Consider the following 19,898-nt stretch of genomic DNA (forward strand, 5'->3'; position numbering starts at 1 on the left):
TTTAAAAAAAAAATAAAAAGTGTACTAAAATTATGGTATATTATTTTTAATCATTTAAAAATAATTATATTTGTAAATATAAGAAAACTATATATAGTAAATTTGTAAGTATAATAATAAAATTATTCATTATTAAATACATTCAATTTTTTTCCTGCTTTGTAAATAGTGGTTTGTTTACCAATATAAGTATTCGATTCATAAAAAAGTGATGTAAATTTGGCATAATATTTGCTATGATATAAGATATAACATCCATCTCAAACTCAAAGCATATGGGTTATAAATATTAAATAATATGCATGTCTCATAAATTAATTATGGGATTTTGATGGAAGTGGCTGCTTCAAGGAGAAGGGAGAAAAGCACATCTGGGGTTGAGAAAAATGGTGAGTGATCACTTTCATGAATAGCAAACACTTTGGAGGGTGGCCATTGCCTTATCATTTCCTCTTGATCCTCTTGCTTGAATATTTTGTCTTTCATTGTCTTTATAAACACTCTAGGCACCACTACTGCATTTTCATCACAACTCCCCTCTTCCACTACTTTTATCAAAGGCCTTGCTGGTGATGGCCTCAGCAACATTGATGCCAGTGTGAAATCCTGATCATGACCAACATTGATATCAACGTACTTAGAAAATTAAAACCACCCAAATAATTAAAGTGATTAATCAATCGCTAATAAGCCTTCAACAAACAGCAATAGTATAACAGAGAATTTATATATTAGAAAAAACCAACCAAATTTATTCTAAATAATTTAAAATATCGAAACAGAAAATAAAACAACTAGGTGTATCCGCAATTATTTAGATATTTATATGTGTACAAATTGTTTAAATCATAATTTCAGCAGTATTTTAAATTATTCCAAAGTTTCTAAAATTTGTGGAAGAATCCGTTTAACTACATTATATATGGTCATATAAAAGTAATGAAGTTGCAATTTATTCATATACTGAAAATTATAAATATTTCTTTTAGACTAAAGTTGCAATTTATTGGTATAACCCGAAAATGTATAAAAAAAAATTGACCCTATAATTAATTAATTACCTCTAGGGGGCTCTCATTGTACAGAAGTTGGCATCGAAATTCAGGCTTAACCATGAACCCAGTTGGAGGTTGGTCCAGTCCAAGTCCATATATGAACTCAACTGAATCAGCGTTTTCAAGCTAGCTCACAGTACATTTTACCAAAAATAATCATCAGCCACCTTATAATACATTTTAATTAAGGAGTTAATTTTATAGCTTGACATTTAATTAATGTGTAATAATACTATAAGAGAGAGAGAGAGACTGTGATCGTGCCTTTTGTCGAAAGCCAAGTGATCTACCCTATTCAGGTTTGGAATATCAGTATTTTTTCTCATACACGACATGTATAAGCAAATGATCTTACTTGCTTGGTTGAAATTGTATTGACCATAACAGCAGCCACGTATATGGCGATGTGGACTTTGTCAGCAAATTTGTGTATGACATCCGTGACAGATTTACCCCCAGCGCTATGACCCACCACTATCACCTACAACATAAAATTGTACATAAAAGTAAAATAAATAAAAATCTATATTTTAACATAAAAAAAAAAAAAGTTAGCTAAATAAACTATTATAATTAATAACGAATAATGAGATTATATATATAATATTTAGTTTATGTGAAGAGATATAGAGATTGATTAAGTAATAATAGTTATACCTTGTGATTTGGGGGGAGAGAGGACATGAAAGAGGTAAGAGGCTGATTATAATCGGCGAAAGTGAAGACAGTATTGAAATCGGTGGGATCGATGCCTGAGCACTTAAGGTCAAGGCATGTGACCTTGTGCCCAGCAGCCTCAAGCAGAGTCCGAATCTTGTACCAACACCACCCTCCATGGCCAGCTCCATGGACTAGCACGAAATGAAATTGCTGCTCTTCCTTATTATTATTATTATCATAACTATTTGAATCACTCATTATCTTCCTTATCTCCATGTCTACTTCTAATCGCCTATGCCTTATCTCTAATTGAGTAATGACTTTTATGATTACCAATATTCTTTGGAGCATTGGCGGACCCACATGGAGAAAGGAGAGGCTATATATTGGTATTTTAGTTTATTATTGTATATGTTTTAAATTAAAATTATTAGTTACTAGATTTTTGGTGTAGTGGTTGTCTAAACTTAGGTTTATGTCAACAGTAGTGGTTTAAGTACGTCATTTTTTTAAAAAAAAATATATGCAACTTATTTTTAAAAAACCTATTTAATATTTTTTTTGTATAGAGAGACTGCCCGCCAACAAATCAGTTATTTAGACCATCCTTTTACTTCTTATTAATATTACAAAATCCTACACGTACACAAAAAAATCATTCTATACCTATAAATCATATAAAATACTACTACTAATAATAAATAAATAATTCAATCACACACTTAATATATAAATTAACAATATATTTAAACTATGTACTATATAGTGAGCCAAAAAAATTGTTATGCTTCTGATGAAGCCGTTTAAGATTAGTGTGCAAAAAATAACTATACTATCTTGAAAGGATGTTAAAAAATGCATGAAAACTTAACGTACACATCGCTTTCTTCTACTTTCTCCTCCACACTATATTTAACAATACTCAATATTTAATAATCAATCCAATCAATATTTCAACAGTACACGACAATTTGAAAGACAAGGCCGATTGAAGGGTTGCAAAGTAGCGAATGGAGCTCCTATTATTTCGCATATGTTTTTCGCGGACGACAGTTACATTTACTGCCGTGCAAATGAGAGAGAGGCTACTAGTGTGTTGAGCTTGTTGAATATTTTTGAAATGGCTTCGGGGCAGAAAGTTAATTTCTTGAAGTCATCCATCTTTTTTAGCACAAACACTCCTATAGCTACTCGGTTGAGACTGTGTGGTATCCTTGGTATGACGGAAGCAAACGAAAATAGCACGTACTTGGGGCTTCCTTGTACGATGGGGAGAAATAAAGATGCGGTTCTGGGGTTCTTAAAAGACAAAATGCAGAAGAGGATCCAAAGTTGGGAGGGTCGATTTTTGTCAAAGGCAGGAAAAGAAGTGTTACTGAAGACTGTGGCTCAGGCTATTCCTAGTTATGTTATGTCTATTTTCTTATTATCTCTAAAAACTTGTAGTCATTTGGAGCAAATGATGGCCAAGTATTGGTGGCACTCGAATTCAAAGAAAACTCGTGGAGTAACTTGGGTTAGTTGGTCACGTTTATGCAAACATAAAAGTGTTGGAGGGCTAGGCTTTCGGAGCATCCGTGATTATAATCTTTCTTTGCTTGGGAAACAAGCCTGGAGGTTACTTACTTTTGAGAAATCCCTGGTGGGTCAAATCTACAAGGCAAGGTACTATCCGCATAGTACTTTCCTTAATGCTAAGTTGGGGAATAATCTGAGCTTTATTTGGCGAAGTATTTTTGAGACACAAAGTTTGATTAAAGCTGGATCTCGGATTTGTATTGGAAATGGTTTGAAGACTGATATTTTGCATACTCCCTGGCTATCTCATGACTCAAATCCGTATGTGGCTTCTACACACCCGGGTTTGAATAATTTTAAGGTTCAAAGCTTGATGCAAATTACTAGCCGTGAGTGGGACTTGGAGGTTGTCTCGGATCTCTTTGATACCAGGGATCAGGCCCTTATCTTGAGTGTCCCTCTTAGTAACAACGCTGAGGAGGATACACTACAAGAAAATAGGTTCTTTACCTACATACTGTAATTGTAGGTAAAAATTATCTAATTGTAGGTAAGCAACTTTACCTACAAATAAACAAATAATTTATAATTGTAGGTAAAAGATTGTGGAGAAAGATCTATACCTACAATTATTCTTATTTGTAGGTAACTTATATGGTGGACCCTACAATGATGATTAAGCAAATGATGTATACAATCACATGTCATCTTATGTGGCAGCCACATAGGACAAAACATGAAACATTTTTACTTGTCCACGTGTCAAATTTATTTGGCCAACCAATATGGGATTTAATAATTTTACCACGTGTCACCCATTGAATGGTTCACATAACAAGTTTGCTAGTATCTTATTATTTTAATAAATTTTTTAAAATTATATAATATCATTTTTTTAAAAAAAAAAAAATAAAGCAGACCAAATTTAATTATAAAATATACATTAATTTATTTCAATGTAATTTCAATTACAAATCTGACACCAATATTGATTAATATCCTAACATAACTCTATTTTACAAAACTGAAACACATTTTGGGAAGAAAAAAATTTCTTTCCCTTCTTTTTCTTTTTTTCATATCTAAATTGTCTCCTCCTATCTTGAAATGCTTGATTGCTTGATGAAAGACATGATTGCAACATAAAGCTGAAGAACAATCTTGATGATGGTTTTGGCGAAGAGCCTTCTAATTAAATCATTTTCTTGATGTCTTCAAGAGTTGTTCCATATGGCAAGTGCTAAAAGTATAAGACAAGAAAAATTATTTAGACATATCTTAAAGTCAATAAAATTACAAAAAATATGACATTAATAGTAAAATATGGTAGCAACTGTTCTCGCTTTGTTCAAAGATTGGGTTGTCTCTTGAAAAAAAAACATAAGATTGGGTAGTATGAGTTGATCAAAATTATATTACCAATTTCATTAAATAATCGTCCCACAACTAAAACTAGAATATATTGGAGTAGTAATTTTTGTAGCAATTAATTAAAAACAATAAGGGTGATATCACAATTTCTTACAATTAAAGTCATGTATCCATGGCATATAAATTTGGATAATAATTCTAGTTTGTATACTTGCAATATGATGGCAAGCAATAATGTGCCAAAACTATGTTAAGAAAAGTGTACAAGTAGCATAGTAGGAATTTTAAATATATATTGTAATGCTATGATTTACAATCATAGAATTCCAAAATTTCAAAATGGAAGCAAGTCAAACAGCCAATATTTTTATTTATATACAATTTAATTAATAACAACATTAGGGAAATTAGCTAACTTGAGACAGAAAAGTTGACAAAATAGCATTTCAACCTTGGTTAATGATTGCCAAAATTTCTCAAGTTCTTCAGAATATTTATTCATTATTCAATTCAATGTTATAGGTACCTATACAAATCGTTGTTTGGACATTATACTTTATGCCTCATCAACCATAATTAGTTCATCTTCAATACAAATTAAATTATCTAAGTAACTAATCAAACCCTATCGCAAAAAGAATATTATATATATACCAATTTGTATTATAAAATTAACCTGTGTGTAGATAGGTTGTTCTTCATTTTTTCCAAAATCATTGGGGCCTAAAATGAATACAAAAGGAAAATGCATTGAGCAATTATTCACAAGATCATCAAATATATAATAGTATATAACAAATATTAGAGACAAAAGAGGCTCAAGCATCTCCAGCATTACTAGTTACACATAAAAGATTACAAAAATTCAATAAAGTTTTTACAAGATTCAATGAATTATATACAAAACTCTGAGACAATATATAATACATTCTGATAAAATTAATAAAATAGAAGAGACTTTAAAGTTCGTTGATCGAAACATAGAGCAAATAAAATAGAAATATTATATATATATATTGAAATCGAAAGAAAAATTGAAAGATGGTTTAAAGGATGATCTGACTCAAGATAAAGGGAAAGACACAGGAAAATAGAGAGAAACAAACAGAGAGAGAGAGAGAGAGAGAGAGAGAGAGAGAGAGAGAGCCTTACTGAAGAGAGGGAAATCGAATTGAGCTTAAACTAATGTGAAGAGAGAGGCTTGCTGCAGCGAAATATAGGCAGAGACTTAAGATCTTTTCAATGGAGGTCTCGTCGATGATGAACAAAGAGTCGTGGGTTCAAGGTTTAGAATATCTAAAAAATCAAACTGAAACCAATTAAGAAGTTTAAAATTAACAAAGCTTACCAACAATAGAGAGAACGAAGAGAAAGAAGGGAGCTGCTACTTGATAGACACGAAGAAGGGGAAAGTTGCAAATGTGAGAAACATAGAGATAGAGGCGGCTGAGTGTTAGTGATGATGTTAAAAAACCCTAGGTATTTTTTGTATCCTTTATTTTATCAATATAATATTAAGTAAAATTTTCCATGTATGTAGGGTTTACATATTGACATTTGGATAAATTTTGACACATACGCATACACATCATCATTTAATTTTTAATAAAATTATAAAATGAAATAAAAGTGGGAAACGAGACTTTCTCCATAAAATATATGTTTGTAAAACTCTACACCTACACAATTTATTTGTAGCAATATATTCGGAAAGTTTAATGAGATTTGACTTATATATGCCAACCAATAATTAGTACCATTAAATACTAGTAGCTAAATATACCTTTTATATACAAATATTTAATTGTAGGTAAAATATTTGTAGGTAAAGATCAGATTTCTTGTAGTGTATACATGGTATTGGAAGAAGAATGCCAATGGTTTCTATACTGTCAAGAGTGCATACCAGTACTTATAGGAAATTAAAGGTGCGTGGGGATTGGAAGCTAAGGACTTAGCTTGGAAGACCCTTTGGAAAATCAAAGTTCCACCTAAGGTTCTTCACCTTATTTGGAAGGCTCTCTCTGGGTGCTTACCAACTAAAACACAGTTACAATCCAAACATGTTTTCGTGGGGCTGGAGTGTCCTTTTTGTAACAATGCAGTAGAGACAATTGAGCATGTGTTATTGTTCTGCAACTTCAGTACCTCCTGTTGGATTCGGTCTGGGTGGGGAAGTGCACCAACACAGAATGTCAGCTTTGTGGACTGGTTTACTGCTCTAGTCAGTCGGCAAAAACCAGAAATTGAGGAGGGAGTTATGATGTGTTGGTCTATTTGGAAGACCCGCAACGATGTCGTTTGGAACCAAAAAAACTGTTCTGCAGCTGATGTAGTGTGTACCGCGAGATTAATTCTTGCTCAATGGAAGTACGCTCAATCAAGGAAATTTGATCCCCTTCATGTGCCTGCTGGTACTTTTGAAGGAAGCAAGAGTTGGTCGAAACCGGAAGCAAATTAAGATTAATGTCGACGGGGCCGTGTTTGCTGCTGAAAATACTTATGGTTCAGGTATTGTTTTTCATGATGATGGTGGACGGTTGATTGAGGCTGTTGCAAGCTATGTAACTGGGGGTACTCAACCGGAATTGGCCGAGATAATGGGGATTAAGGAAGCACTCAGTTGGGTCAAGAGGAAAGGTATTCAAGATGTTGTCATTGAATCGGATAGCCTACTTTCGATCCAAGCGTTGGAAAGTTCTATTCGAATGCCTTCGGTGTTTGGTTTAATGGTTGTTGAGTGTCAAACTATTTTACTTTCTCTTGTCAATGTTAAAATTTGTTTTGTTAAGCGATCTGCTAACAGAGTTGCACATTGCATTGCCCGCAACTCTTGTTTTTGGTCAGGTTGTAATTTTGTAGAAGGGACAGCACCTGCTGCTCTTCAAACTCTTATTCTTGCCGATTTGGCAGTTTAATAGATTGAAGCTTTTCAAAAAAAATATTTCAACAGTACACAACAATTTTGCAATAAAATTAACCAAACCAAAACTAATAACCAACACATAACATCCATCTCAAAGAAGATGGGTTATGAATAATAATATAAATGTGTCATATATATTAATTATGGGTTTTTGATGGAATTGGCTACTTCAAGGAGAAGGGCAAAAAGCACATCCGGTGTTGAGAAAAAAGGGCAGTGATCACTTTCATGAATAGCAAACACTTTGGATGGTGGCCATTGCTTTATCATTTTCTCTTGATTCTCTTGCTTGAATAGGTTATCTTTCATTGTCCTTATAAACACTCTTGGCACTGAGTTTACATCACAACTCCCCTCTTGGGTTACGTCCATGTAAGCCCTTGCTGGTGATGGCCTCAGCAACATTGATGCCAGTGTGAAATCCTATATCATCATCAATGAATGATATCAATCATATACAACATACTTGGAAATTAAAGCCATCCAAATAATTATAGTGATTAACCAATTACTAATGCCCTTCAACAATTAGAATTAGTAACAGAGAAAATTTATTTAACTAATTATTAATTAACACCTACCAAACACTTAGCCATTGCTGCTGATCAAATATGTTTTTACTTTTTGAATATCCTTAATATATATCATCACCTAACCTAATTAATTAACTATATTGTGTAGTAACCATTTATGGATAATACCCATTAAGAAGTATTATATAACGAATAACGAATAATGAAATCACAAATTTAAATTTATATGCTTAATTAAAAAAATATCAAAAAATATCTCTTTTTACACTATATCAAAAATATGTTTATACAAAAATATATAACTCAAACTCAACTATTTCTCTTCTTATTTTTCTTTCTAAAAAACTTTTTTGTTTAAATTTTTTGTTACTGATGGAACAATCTCAGCCCATATGAAATAAAAAGGAAATAATTTTTTAATTAGATAAAAAAATTAAGCATAAAAACTCAAAAAATTTTAATTTTACCCATTCATAGGTAAGAGTGCACCATATATATACTTGTATAACATAATTAATGAAGATCTCCAACAAATTATGTGAAAATTCTAATAAATTAGGATGTTGATTGATACGACTTTGCATAAACGACTTTTGTATATTTATATATGTGTATATGATTTCAATAATTTTTTATTTTTTTTATAAATTTCAATCACAAATATACTATTTATTTAATTACTAAAATTTAATCCTAAGATTAAAACTTGGTAGCTATGAATGTAATATAATTTCATAAATCACTCTCATATATGCGCACAATTAATGTGAAACAAAATACATGCACAATTTTTTTTAAAAAAAATTTAATAATATTTATTTAAAAAATAATTACATAAGGCACTATTTTTTATAAAATATTTATATTTTTTTTTTACATTTTACGGTTTTCCAAAAGATAACACGAAAACAACATAAAATCAACAAGAAAACTACATAAAAATAACATTAAAATAACATACAGATAACGAAAAATCAACAACAAATTAACAAGATTACAACATAAAAAAACCTTATTTTCTGTAAATAAAATCAAAAAAATCGTAAAAATGTTTAAAATTCCGTGAAACCGTATTTTTGTAATTTTTTTATTTTTATTTTTTATATTTTTGTGAAATAATTCCTTTATTTAATTACTAAAACCACATCATCAATCTAAAACTTGGTAAATATGTAGGTTTAAATATAAATATCACAATAAAAATTTATATAATATTCCATTATCAATCGTCATGTAAAAATAATAAAACTGTAACTCACTCATATACTAAAAAGAGAATTGCTAAAAAATATTATTGGTGCTTAGCTCTTTTCTCAGTGTCATTCCACTATTAGTGTAATTATATAACTTAAGAAAATAACTTTCAGCAAATATCGCTAACCAATCGTAAACACCACTTATATAGAAACCACTAATATTCAATAGCAATACTCAATTACATATATTTATATATATAATACCAGTCAGCAGTAAGTAAAGACAATCAATATTATCATAATTTATATACATTTATATATGTATATAAATAGAGATTGACAAAAAAGTATGTAATAAAATTGTTATAATTAATAATGAATTAATTACCTCAACAGGGCTCTCATTGTATAGAAGTTGGCGGCGAAGTTCAGGCTTAACTATGATCCCGGTTGGAGGCTGGTCCAATCCAAGTCCATATATCAACTCATATGCATTAGCATCTCCTAGCTATCACAGTGATACATTTGAATTAACTAGTTAATTTTATAGCTTCACATTTAATGTGTAATTAATAATACCATACAATTCATTATTCAATATAATTAGGCTTACACATGATATCAATTATCACCTAAGGTTTTGTGAACTGAAGCAATAGGTTTAGAATAAGTCGGTTCCCAGATCTCATCACTGTAGCAGTGTCAGTTTATTTCAATTAAATAGTTAAAATTATACGCTCATGTTTTGTTATAAAATTACTTCATATAACCAATACATATGTTACCATAAAAAAAGTAATGCATGAACCATTTCTCAAAAAGAAACCGTGGAAGATCTGTAATTAACCCTAAGGTTGCATTCAATTGATGATACGATAATACAATACAACCTTAATACAAATTATTACGAGTTAAGGTCATGAAAAAATATAGATGCAGATTGAAATTGGGTCGAATTCGAATGACACGCACGATTATTATTTACTTGAAATCAACACAAATTTACCTGTTTATATTCAAGATATTATTAAAATTATTAATTTATAATTAAAATATTATTAATTTTCATAGAAAAATATATAAATTAGAATGAAAAAATAATTTAAAATATATAATTAGATACATAATTTATATATGATATTAAGAATTTTATTAATTATATTGATATTTTGTGATAAATTATTTTTATAAAAGTTAAATATGTGATATTATGTTGATCAATGTAACATAACTATAATCAATACGCGAACCTAGATAATAGGAACAACATGTAACACGAATGAAGAAAATTCATATAAAGTAAACAGAGCAAATGATCTTACTTGCTTTGATAAATGTTCATTGGTTGAAGCTGAATTACCAATATTGATCATAAAAGCAGCCACGTATATGGCGATATGGACTTTGTCAGCAAATTTGTGTATGACATCCGTTACAGACTTACCCCCAGCGCTATGCCCCACCACTATTACCTACAACATAAAATTGTAAACAAATAAAAATGTAATATTTAACAAATAAAAAAATGGTGATAATAGTTATACCTTGTGATTTGGGGGAAGAGAGGAGATGAAAGAGGTAAGAGGTTGATTATAATCGGCGAAAGTGAAGACAGTATTGAAATCGGTGGGATCGATGCCTGAGCACTTAAGGTCAAGGCATGTGACCTTGTGCCCAGCAGCCTCAAGCAGAGTCCGAATCTTGTACCAACACCACCCTCCGTGACCAGCTCCATGGACTAGCACGAAATGAAATTGCTGCTCTTCCTTATTATTATTATTATCATTACTATTTGAACCACTCATTATCTTCCTTATCTCCATCTCTACTTCTAATCGATCGTCTACGCCTTATCTCTAATTGAGTAATGACTTTTATGATTACCAATATTCTTTGGAGCATTGGCGGACCCACATGGAGAAAGGAGAGGCTATATTGGTATTTTAGTTTATTATATTATTGTATATGTTTTAAATTAAAATGAGTTACTAGATTTTTGGTGTTGTGGTTGTCTAAACTTGGGTTTCTCTCAACAGTAATGGTTTAAGTCCCCCATTTTTTTAAAAAAAAAATATATGCAAATTATTTTTTATTTTTATTTTTTTTTTGACGCGGTGATCAAAATCACACATGATTGAACAAAGCAACAATCCACAATCGGCAGAGACAACTCCTCGAACCAGGATTGCTCATCGTCTAACCGAAGGGCATGCTTTGTCAAACCATGTGCTGCAGAATTTTTATCCCACGCCACATGGGACAAAGCTGCCCCCGAAAATTTAGACAATCAAGCTATGTCTTCAAAAATAACACCACATCACATTGAAAAATACCTCTCTATTATTAATAATTATCTCCAGAGCTAGCGAAACTAAAAAAATAATGCAACACCAAACCAAAAATACAGCTATATTAGAATGACAATCTTCAAAATAAAAATAAATATACAAATTAAGAAATTAACACGCAACTCACTAGCTCAACACTCAAAATTACTAATAATAACTAGCCAAAGGTATTACCCTTTGGCTAGTAACAACATACTAACACCCAAATATAAATTGTTGAAAATCAAAATCAAAAAATTATATATAAAATTAAAGTTATGAGTAAATTCCCTGTTATTGTAGGCCCTCCACAAAATAACAAAAAAATAAACTTTATTACCACACAATATAATGAAAAAAGATAATATGAAAGAACAATGATAAATCAATCCATATTAAAAGGGAAATTTGCGGCAAAAGTCCACAAAAAGGTCACGTTGATGCAGATTAGTCCTCAAGCTCCAAAAATAGCGGCAATAGTCCCCACCACTATTACCTACAACATAAAATTGTAAACAAATAAAAATGTAATATTTAACAAATAAAAAAATGGTGATAATAGTTATACCTTGTGATTTGGGGGAAGAGAGGAGATGAAAGAGGTAAGAGGTTGATTATAATCGGCGAAAGTGAAGACAGTATTGAAATCGGTGGGATCGATGCCTGAGCACTTAAGGTCAAGGCATGTGACCTTGTGCCCAGCAGCCTCAAGCAGAGTCCGAATCTTGTACCAACACCACCCTCCATGGCCAGCTCCATGGACTAGCACGAAATGAAATTGCTGCTCTTCCTTATTATTATTATTATCATTACTATTTGAACCACTCATTATCTTCCTTATCTCCATCTCTACTTCTAATCGTCTACGCCTTATCTTTACTTAAGAAAATGATTTGTTATGTCATTTTCTCTAATTGTGTAATGACTTTTATTATGTCAGTACCGATATTCTTCGGAGCACCGGCGGACCCACATGGAGAAAGGAGTGGCTGAACTTAAACCATAAAAAAAGAGAATTATATATTGGTAATTTAGTTAATTATTGTATGTGTTTTAAATTAAAAAGCAATTTAGGATATAAATACTTTGGGCCCGTTTGGTACGCTGGATTGGACTAGATTGGACTGAAAAGGATTGGACTGGACTGGACAAGATTGGATTATGCTGAAAGTAATCCTGTGTTTGGTTTAAGAATGGACTGGACTATTTTATTTATTTCCTTTTAGAAAAAAAAAACTTAAATTAAATAAAAATATATAATAATAAATTAAAATTAAAATATATAATAATAAATAAATATAAATAAATAATTCGTAGCAAAAAAAATAATATATCATATATAATTAAGAATATATCATAAATATATAATAAAATATTTTGTCATATTTTTTATTTAATAAATAATTAAAATAGTAAAATAAAAATATTTGAATAATATTTAATTGTTTATCTTAAACACTAATTTAATATAAATATTAATTTTTTAAAATATTTATATAAATTTTTTAGTAATTTAAAAATAATATATAATTTTATTGTCATATTTTTTTCTTAGAATCAATTTAAGTAACTATTATTTAATTAATAATATTCTAAATTTTAAAAACTTATGTATAATAATTCAAAATTATACATTTTTACTAATTTTAATGAATAAGTTTTTGATAAAAAAATGTATAAATAAATGTGCGATAATTATTTCTTTTAAATTCTTATTAAATTTAAAATATATTAATAAAATTTAAATTAAAAAAACGATAAAAAAAAAAATCTCACCTGCATGGGATTATTTATCCCACCCTGCTGGATGGGATAAATAATCCCAGACAGATGAGGTTAACTGGATTAGTTATCCAGACTTCTAACATGCCCAAACACTGGATTGGACAAATTAACATGTCTAATCCAATCCAGTCCTGCGTACCAAACGGGCCCTTTAAGTTTTATGTCGGATAGCAGATAAATACTTAAGTCGTATTTTTGGCGGTAAAAATATATTTTGTCACACTCTTCGAACTCCGTAAGTACTTCTTTATTTTCTTCCAGGTAAGTGTCCATGTGTCACCCTTTTATTAGTCCACATTATTTAAATTCTATCTCTTATTTAAAAATTCATTTAAGCATTTTAAAATTAAAAAAAAAATACATAATAAAATTAATAAAATATCTCATAAAATTAAAAAATTATTTTTTCCCTATTCTCTTCTCAATCTCATCCACGAGTTTCTTCTCTCTCTTCTCTTCTTCTTCTTCTTCTTCATCATCAATCCCTCTGTAAAATTTATCATCCCTCTGGTTTTCTTTTTCTATTACCATCAATCTCATTCTCAATCCCTCTATTGCAAATTATAACTTTGTTTTTCTATCTATTAGTAAAATTAAAAACCCAAAATCATAACTCCACCATACCTGCACACATTAACTTGTAAGAAGCTTTTCGACAATCAAAAACGAAAGTTATACAAATGATTAGAGAAATACACCATTAACGATTGAGGATTGGGCAGATTGAGGTTGTTGAATCGGATGCGTTCTCTCGGCAAACAGGTAATTAATTTTTGGGCTTTTTTCTACTTTGAATAAAAAGTTCGATATTTACTTTTGGATCTGTTTGAATGGATTGTTTAAGGAATGGAAGAGAAGATCGAATGAAAGAGATAGATCTGGTGGGAAAGTAATTTGGAGATGTGCAACTCTGAGAATCGATATCTGTATATTTTGTTTCATTCTTTGATATTATAATATGTGTTGTGTATATGTTAGGGAAAACCATTTCAATATGTACAAATCTAAGTTTGTGGAACAAGAACATGAAACAACCTATTAATTTTTTGGATTTTTTTTCTTCTCGAATCTAGTTTTGGATATGTTGAGATGATGAACAGTCGTTTTGGATATGTTGAGGATGATGAGTATGATGAGTGAGGATGATGAGTATAGTGATGATTTTTTTTTTTTAATTTTATGTAAAATGATATTTTTTTTGAAGAAAAAGTAAGAATAATAGAATATATTTTTATTTTTTATACATTTTAAATATATATTTTTATTTTAAAGCGATTTTTAAATAAGTTTAAATGAATTTTAAAATGAAAAAATAAAATTAATGATGTGGACTAATAAATGACACGTGGACACTTATTTGGAAGAAAATGGAGAGGTACCTACGAAAGTTTCAGGAGTGTCACGGAAGGCATTTTTACCGCCGAAAATATGACTTAGATACTTATTTGCTACCTGACATAAAACTTGAATATTTATGGCGCAAATTACTCTAAATTAAAATAAGTTACTAGATTTTTGGTGTAGTGGTTGTCTAAATTTAGATTTATGTCAAGAGCAAGGATTTAAGTTCGTCATTTTTTTTTTAAATATATGCAATTTAATTTTTTTTTTTAAAAATACATTTAATGCTTTTTGTAGAGTAAATTACAAAAGAAAAAATTACACCCCCTTAGTTTAAATCCTGGATCCGTCACTAACAGAAAGACTTCCCACCAACAAGCTAATTGTACTAGTCAAAATGTATACAAAGTCAAAATATAAATCGTTACAAAACAAAGCGATTTTTATAAGAGCAAATTACCTTGAAAATTTAGACAAAACAACTAGAGACCACCCAAAAAAGTATCTGTATAAAATAAACAGTTTAAACAAACCTACAAAATAAATAAATAAAGTAGAAAGTTAATTAGTACACTAAAGAAACAAAATATTAAGAAATTTTATATAAGAAAAAATGCTTATTAGTTAATTTTCTTTTTTGGCAAGAAATAAAATTTAATAAAAAAAATTATCTTTGAAAACTTATTAAATAAAATAGTGTCATTTTTTATAGAATCTGATATGTTTAGTCTAATTTTTGAATCTCTCTTCTAAGGCAGATAATATTAAATAATGAAATGTCTACAACCACAACAATGTTAATATAAAGTCAAAAATAGCACACTATAATTGATAATGATAAAGTTAAAAATATTTAGCAATAAAACAATAGCTCAAATTTTTAGTAAATTATACTTTATCTTTGACGACTTTGTGACTTATACTAACTTCTAATAAAAAAATTCACCCAATAATAAGTACATTCTATTAACACGCAATTATTAAGATGAACTTATAAAATAATATTAAATTATATTACAAAATAACTCAAAATATACTTTTAAAAAAGACTTATGTGATTTGATAAGGGAATGACATATGTCGAAAAGACATAACATTACTAACTAAAAGCATAAAATCCAACACAAATTGGCACATCACAACAACCACCGTACCTCAAATCAACCAAGCAAGGTGCATGCTAATCCCGCATGTTTAAGCATTAAATTAATAAAATAGGCATACTAAAATTAAAATTAAAAATGCTATGTAAAAAATAAATAAAAAGAAAATAACATAATTGTTGTATCTAAAAGTGAGTATTTTAATATTTATACTTGCAGATGCACGAATTATTTTAGAATATAATGTTCATGTAAATACGAGGTCGAACTCATGAGAGTTGACTAATATAAAAAAAAAACTATTTCAAACAAAGCAAAAATATTCAAACCTAGTTCTAAATATTTGATGAGATATATAAACTTTACGCCGCAAATTACTCTTATATTACACAATACTTTTCTATAAACTTTTTCAATGATTTTGAAATATATAATGACTTTATATATGTATAAGAGAGATAATGACTTAATAGATCACAAAGGAGATAATGAATATAATTAGGGTCGAACATCCGGTCCAATCTAATATTTTTCTCTTAATTTGATCCAATCTAATTAGTAATTAGATTTAAAAAATCATCATCTGGTCCAAACCAGTCCAATCCATTTAATTATTAGATTGGATCGATCTTTTAATTAAATATACAATTACACACCTAATTTTTAATATTAACTTAAAAATATGAAGAAAAAAAACCTAAAAATTATATATAAACATTAATTTTAAGTTTAACACTTCATAAATATATCATTCTTATAAGTTTAATGCAACCAAAAGTTTGAAATAACTAAAACAACAACACTACCAACTAATAAAATAAAGCTACACGTCAAATTTTCAGGTTTTCGGATGGTCGGGTTTGGGTTTTTGAATTTTGGGTGTTTAAAATGTGCAACCAAACTCGGTTTTCGGGTGGTCGGGTTTGGCGGGTATGTTGTGGTTGGGTTCAGATTTTATTGGGCTAAGTCCGAATGATTTATTTTTGGATTCAAATGAAATTTTATTTTTAAAAATACCATTTTTTATAACATTTTTGGGCCTAAATTAAATTAATTGGATTAGTGTATGTCAATGTACTGTTACACTATATATACTATTTGAACAATAAAACAAGTGGCCAATTTTTCTAGGCATATAGAGAGATAAGTGCAGAAAAGAAAATAAGAGAAAATAATGCAAATAAAGGCTTAAGATACCATACCATGGAAAAGTTAAAGTGGCAGCAGTGGTGGGCACGGGACAAGTAGTGGGCGACGGGTACGGGCGAAGCTTTCTTGGAGGAGGAGTCAGTGCCTGGGAGGATTTGGATGTTAGGGAGAGCCTCTCCGTCGTTGGACTGAGTCGGCCGCCGAAGAAGAAGAAGGAGATACGAATATGAGATGGTGGACTGGCGAGGAGATGAGATGAAGCAAAGGAGGCGGGTTAAAGTTTTAGAGAAAACGAAAGGAGCAGTATTATACTATTCACTTTTAGGGTTAATAGTAAATACCTTAATATTGTTTTTAAATGTAATAAAAATAAAAGAAAATAAATATTTTAGTTATTCAGGTTTCGAATTACAACCCAACTGTTATGTTGTGGTTTTTTAAAATCCGAACCTGATACCTGTGTGGCCCATTTTTGAGTTGGACCTGACCTGACCCTACGGGTTTTTAATTTTTCAACTTTTTTGGCAGCAAGTCGAGGCGGGTGGTCGGGTTTTCGGGTCTAAATGTTCAGCCACATAATAAAATAAAACATTGTAATTTGATTAGATCAGTTTCTAAATAGATTTTGAGATCGATGTCCAATTATCAATTCAATTCAATAAAAATTCAACTTTTAACATTTAATCCAATCCAGTTGTAATTAGATTGGTTCAGTTATTGAATCGTGTCCACTCCTAACTAGTGGTGTGCATAAATCATCTAATCTAATGACAACTGACCGATCCAATTACAGTCGACCGTCAAACATTAGAAATCTAATTGTAATCGGATCGGATTGGACATTATTTTTGAATATCTAATTGGATCGGATCGAATGTTGGATGTGGTGTCCAAAAATCCAATACATCTAACATCCAATCGAACTAATTAGTATTTTTATTTAATTTAGATGAGTAATTAGATTTTATATTGTTATACGTAAAATATATATGTATATATAAAAATTAACATTAAAATTTTACTCTTTTTTTTCCATCCAATCTAATCCAATACATACTGGACCTAAAATATTAGATAGATTTGATTCAATTCAAAAAATACTAGGTCTAAAATATTGAATAAACTCAAATTAAACTAATAAATATATATAAAATATATTAACGGATAGAACCGATCCAATCCAACGTCTATGATTGGATGACTGAAATTAATTGGATCGGATCAGATCAGATGGTAAAATGTAATATCCAATATATAATTAGATTAGATCTGAATAGACTTAAAAGTATGATGTGGTCTAATAAACACCCCTACCCCTAACAACAAACAAAGTACCAAATTGTAATAAAGCTCTAGCTAAGACTTATCTTTAACAGTTTTGTTTTTACGGGATATAGATATCTAATTTCAAATATTTATAGTTAATTTTTATATATGCACACTAACACATCAAAAACCCAAAACATGCATGTAGTAATATCACGTACGTTAAACATACGCATGTTACAATAATATGAATCGTTATTTGTTTGTCTGAATTTGTTTGAATATTATTATGCCCCCAACAACACGATTCTTCTTATTAATTAACTACATAACCGCACTAATTAATAAATATTTTTTAGTTCTTTTAAATTTTATAATTTACTGTTACTATATTATGTTATGCTGCAAATATCTTTTTATTGTATTATAAAATATATTAACTTTTATGTTAATTTTAAAGTAGTAATGAACAATGGATAGTTTGGTAGGATTTAATAATTTTATTAGTAATTTTAAATTTTATATTTTTATAATAAATTTATTACATGAAAATACAAAAAATTTATCTCTAAAGTACAAAAAAATACTTAATTCATTCCCTGATTTTGACTATTTAAAAAATTGAAACTAAATTTATGAAAAACCAAAATAATAACAAAAACATTTAAATAGACCTACAAATTTGTAAAAATAGTGATATTATATTCTATAAAATTCAAATAATGAAGAAAAAAACAACAAAGATTCAAATAATGTTCAAATATTAGTATGTCATATAATAATCTATAAGCTTATACCTTCATATATATATATATATATATACATATATTCATTCAATTATTTTTTTTATCTGATTACTTTTTATAAATAAAATAAAAAATTATTTTCAACTTTTGGACAAATAAAATTTAGAGAAAAATACATATATAAACTTACTTAAAAATTTTAGTTTTTAAAAATCGTTTGTAATTTTTGAAATTAAAAAAGATATAGAAATGTAAAATAAAAAAAAAAATAATCTCAAAATGAATTTAATCTATAAATAAATAATAATGAAAATAATTAATATTTATTTATAAAAAAATTTAGTCTAAGTAGATATTATTTTAGAAAAATTATTACTTCTAAAATTTTCTTTAAAACAAATTAAAAAAGCTCACAAAATTTTCAAAATAGAATGAAAAAAATGTAGGATTTCACCAAACTCTCTGTTAAAAGAAATAGTTAAGATATTAATCAATCTCCTATATATTAAAAAATATTGTGAAAAAATAAAAAATATTATTTATACTATACATGTATAACACCTAAAAGAGTAATTAAACAACGTGATATTTTTTTGTAAATAAAAATATTTTTATTTACAAATTTTAATATATATATATATGTAAATTTAAAAAATTATGTAAATAATATATTAAAAATAGTAACGTATTTACATGTATAAAAAGTATTGAATTAGTTATATTTTTATTATATATATGTGTGTTTTTTAAATTAAAAAAGCTCACAAAATTTTCAAAATAGAATGAAAAAATGTAGGATTTCACCAAACTCTCTGTTAAAAGAAATAGTTAAGATATTAATCAATCTCCTATATATTAAAAAATATTGTGAAAAAATAAAAAAAAATATTATTTATACTATACATGTATAACACCTAAAAGA

The 19,898-nt window shown here is 28.9% G+C and overlaps 2 protein-coding genes and 2 long non-coding RNA genes across 6 annotated transcripts; 1 reads left to right on the top strand and 3 right to left on the bottom strand.

The window, feature by feature from the left end:
- Window positions 1-260: 260 nt before the first annotated feature.
- Window positions 261-11,268, bottom strand: LOC115718955 (pheophorbidase). 3 transcript variants are annotated; one of them, XM_061108867.1, is made up of 4 exons: window positions 10,804-11,188; window positions 1,411-1,536; window positions 1,062-1,181; window positions 261-606 (listed from the first exon to the last, which is right to left on the bottom strand). In XM_061108867.1, the coding sequence occupies exons 1-4, from the start codon at window positions 11,080-11,082 to the stop codon at window positions 319-321; spliced, it is 813 nt and encodes a 270-aa protein (XP_060964850.1). In that variant the 5' UTR covers window positions 11,083-11,188; the 3' UTR covers window positions 261-318. The 3 variants fall into 3 exon arrangements, with proteins under 3 accessions (XP_060964850.1, XP_030503644.2, XP_030503647.2); XM_030647784.2 differs by lacking the exon at window positions 10,804-11,188 and adding an exon at window positions 1,713-2,113; XM_030647787.2 differs by lacking the exons at window positions 261-606; window positions 1,062-1,181; window positions 1,411-1,536 and adding exons at window positions 7,459-7,953; window positions 9,648-9,767; window positions 10,582-10,731 and having other exon boundaries at window positions 10,804-11,268.
- On the bottom strand, window positions 4,182-6,095 carry LOC115712347 (uncharacterized). Its single transcript, XR_009685978.1, has 3 exons — window positions 5,757-6,095; window positions 5,281-5,327; window positions 4,182-4,473 (listed from the first exon to the last, which is right to left on the bottom strand). It is a non-coding gene; the product is annotated as an uncharacterized LOC115712347 (long non-coding RNA).
- A 548-nt stretch (window positions 11,269-11,816) lies between the features above and the next one.
- On the bottom strand, window positions 11,817-12,558 carry LOC133028963 (methylesterase 18-like). Its single transcript, XM_061108868.1, has 2 exons — window positions 12,155-12,558; window positions 11,817-12,082 (listed from the first exon to the last, which is right to left on the bottom strand). The coding sequence occupies exons 1-2, from the start codon at window positions 12,431-12,433 to the stop codon at window positions 12,041-12,043; spliced, it is 321 nt and encodes a 106-aa protein (XP_060964851.1). The 5' UTR covers window positions 12,434-12,558; the 3' UTR covers window positions 11,817-12,040.
- Window positions 12,559-13,278: 720 nt separating this feature from the next.
- LOC115718956 (uncharacterized) lies at window positions 13,279-14,429 on the top strand. Its single transcript, XR_004012101.2, has 2 exons — window positions 13,279-14,133; window positions 14,216-14,429. It is a non-coding gene; the product is annotated as an uncharacterized LOC115718956 (long non-coding RNA).
- Window positions 14,430-19,898: the final 5,469 nt, after the last annotated feature.

The sequence above is a fragment of the Cannabis sativa genome, chromosome 2 (genome assembly GCF_029168945.1).
Source record: "Cannabis sativa cultivar Pink pepper isolate KNU-18-1 chromosome 2, ASM2916894v1, whole genome shotgun sequence".
NCBI lineage: Eukaryota > Viridiplantae > Streptophyta > Magnoliopsida > Rosales > Cannabaceae > Cannabis > Cannabis sativa.

What these genes read in the sequence shown, in the direction of transcription:
- LOC115718955 (XM_030647784.2), bottom strand. Translation starts at nt 2,066, where the DNA reads ATGCTCCAAAGAATATTGGTAATCATAAAAGTCATTACTCAATTAGAG. An exon ending in CTCTCCCCCCAAATCACAAG is followed by an intron (nt 1,537 to 1,712) that starts GTATAACTATTA and finishes TTTATGTTGTAG; the next exon opens with GTGATAGTGGTGGGTCATAG. An exon ending in ATACAATTTCAACCAAGCAA is followed by an intron (nt 1,182 to 1,410) that starts GTAAGATCATTT and finishes ACTGTGAGCTAG; the next exon opens with CTTGAAAACGCTGATTCAGT.
- LOC133028963 (XM_061108868.1), bottom strand. Translation starts at nt 12,433, where the DNA reads ATGGAGATAAGGAAGATAATGAGTGGTTCAAATAGTAATGATAATAAT. An exon ending in CTCTTCCCCCAAATCACAAG is followed by an intron (nt 12,083 to 12,154) that starts GTATAACTATTA and finishes TTTATGTTGTAG; the next exon opens with GTAATAGTGGTGGGGACTAT.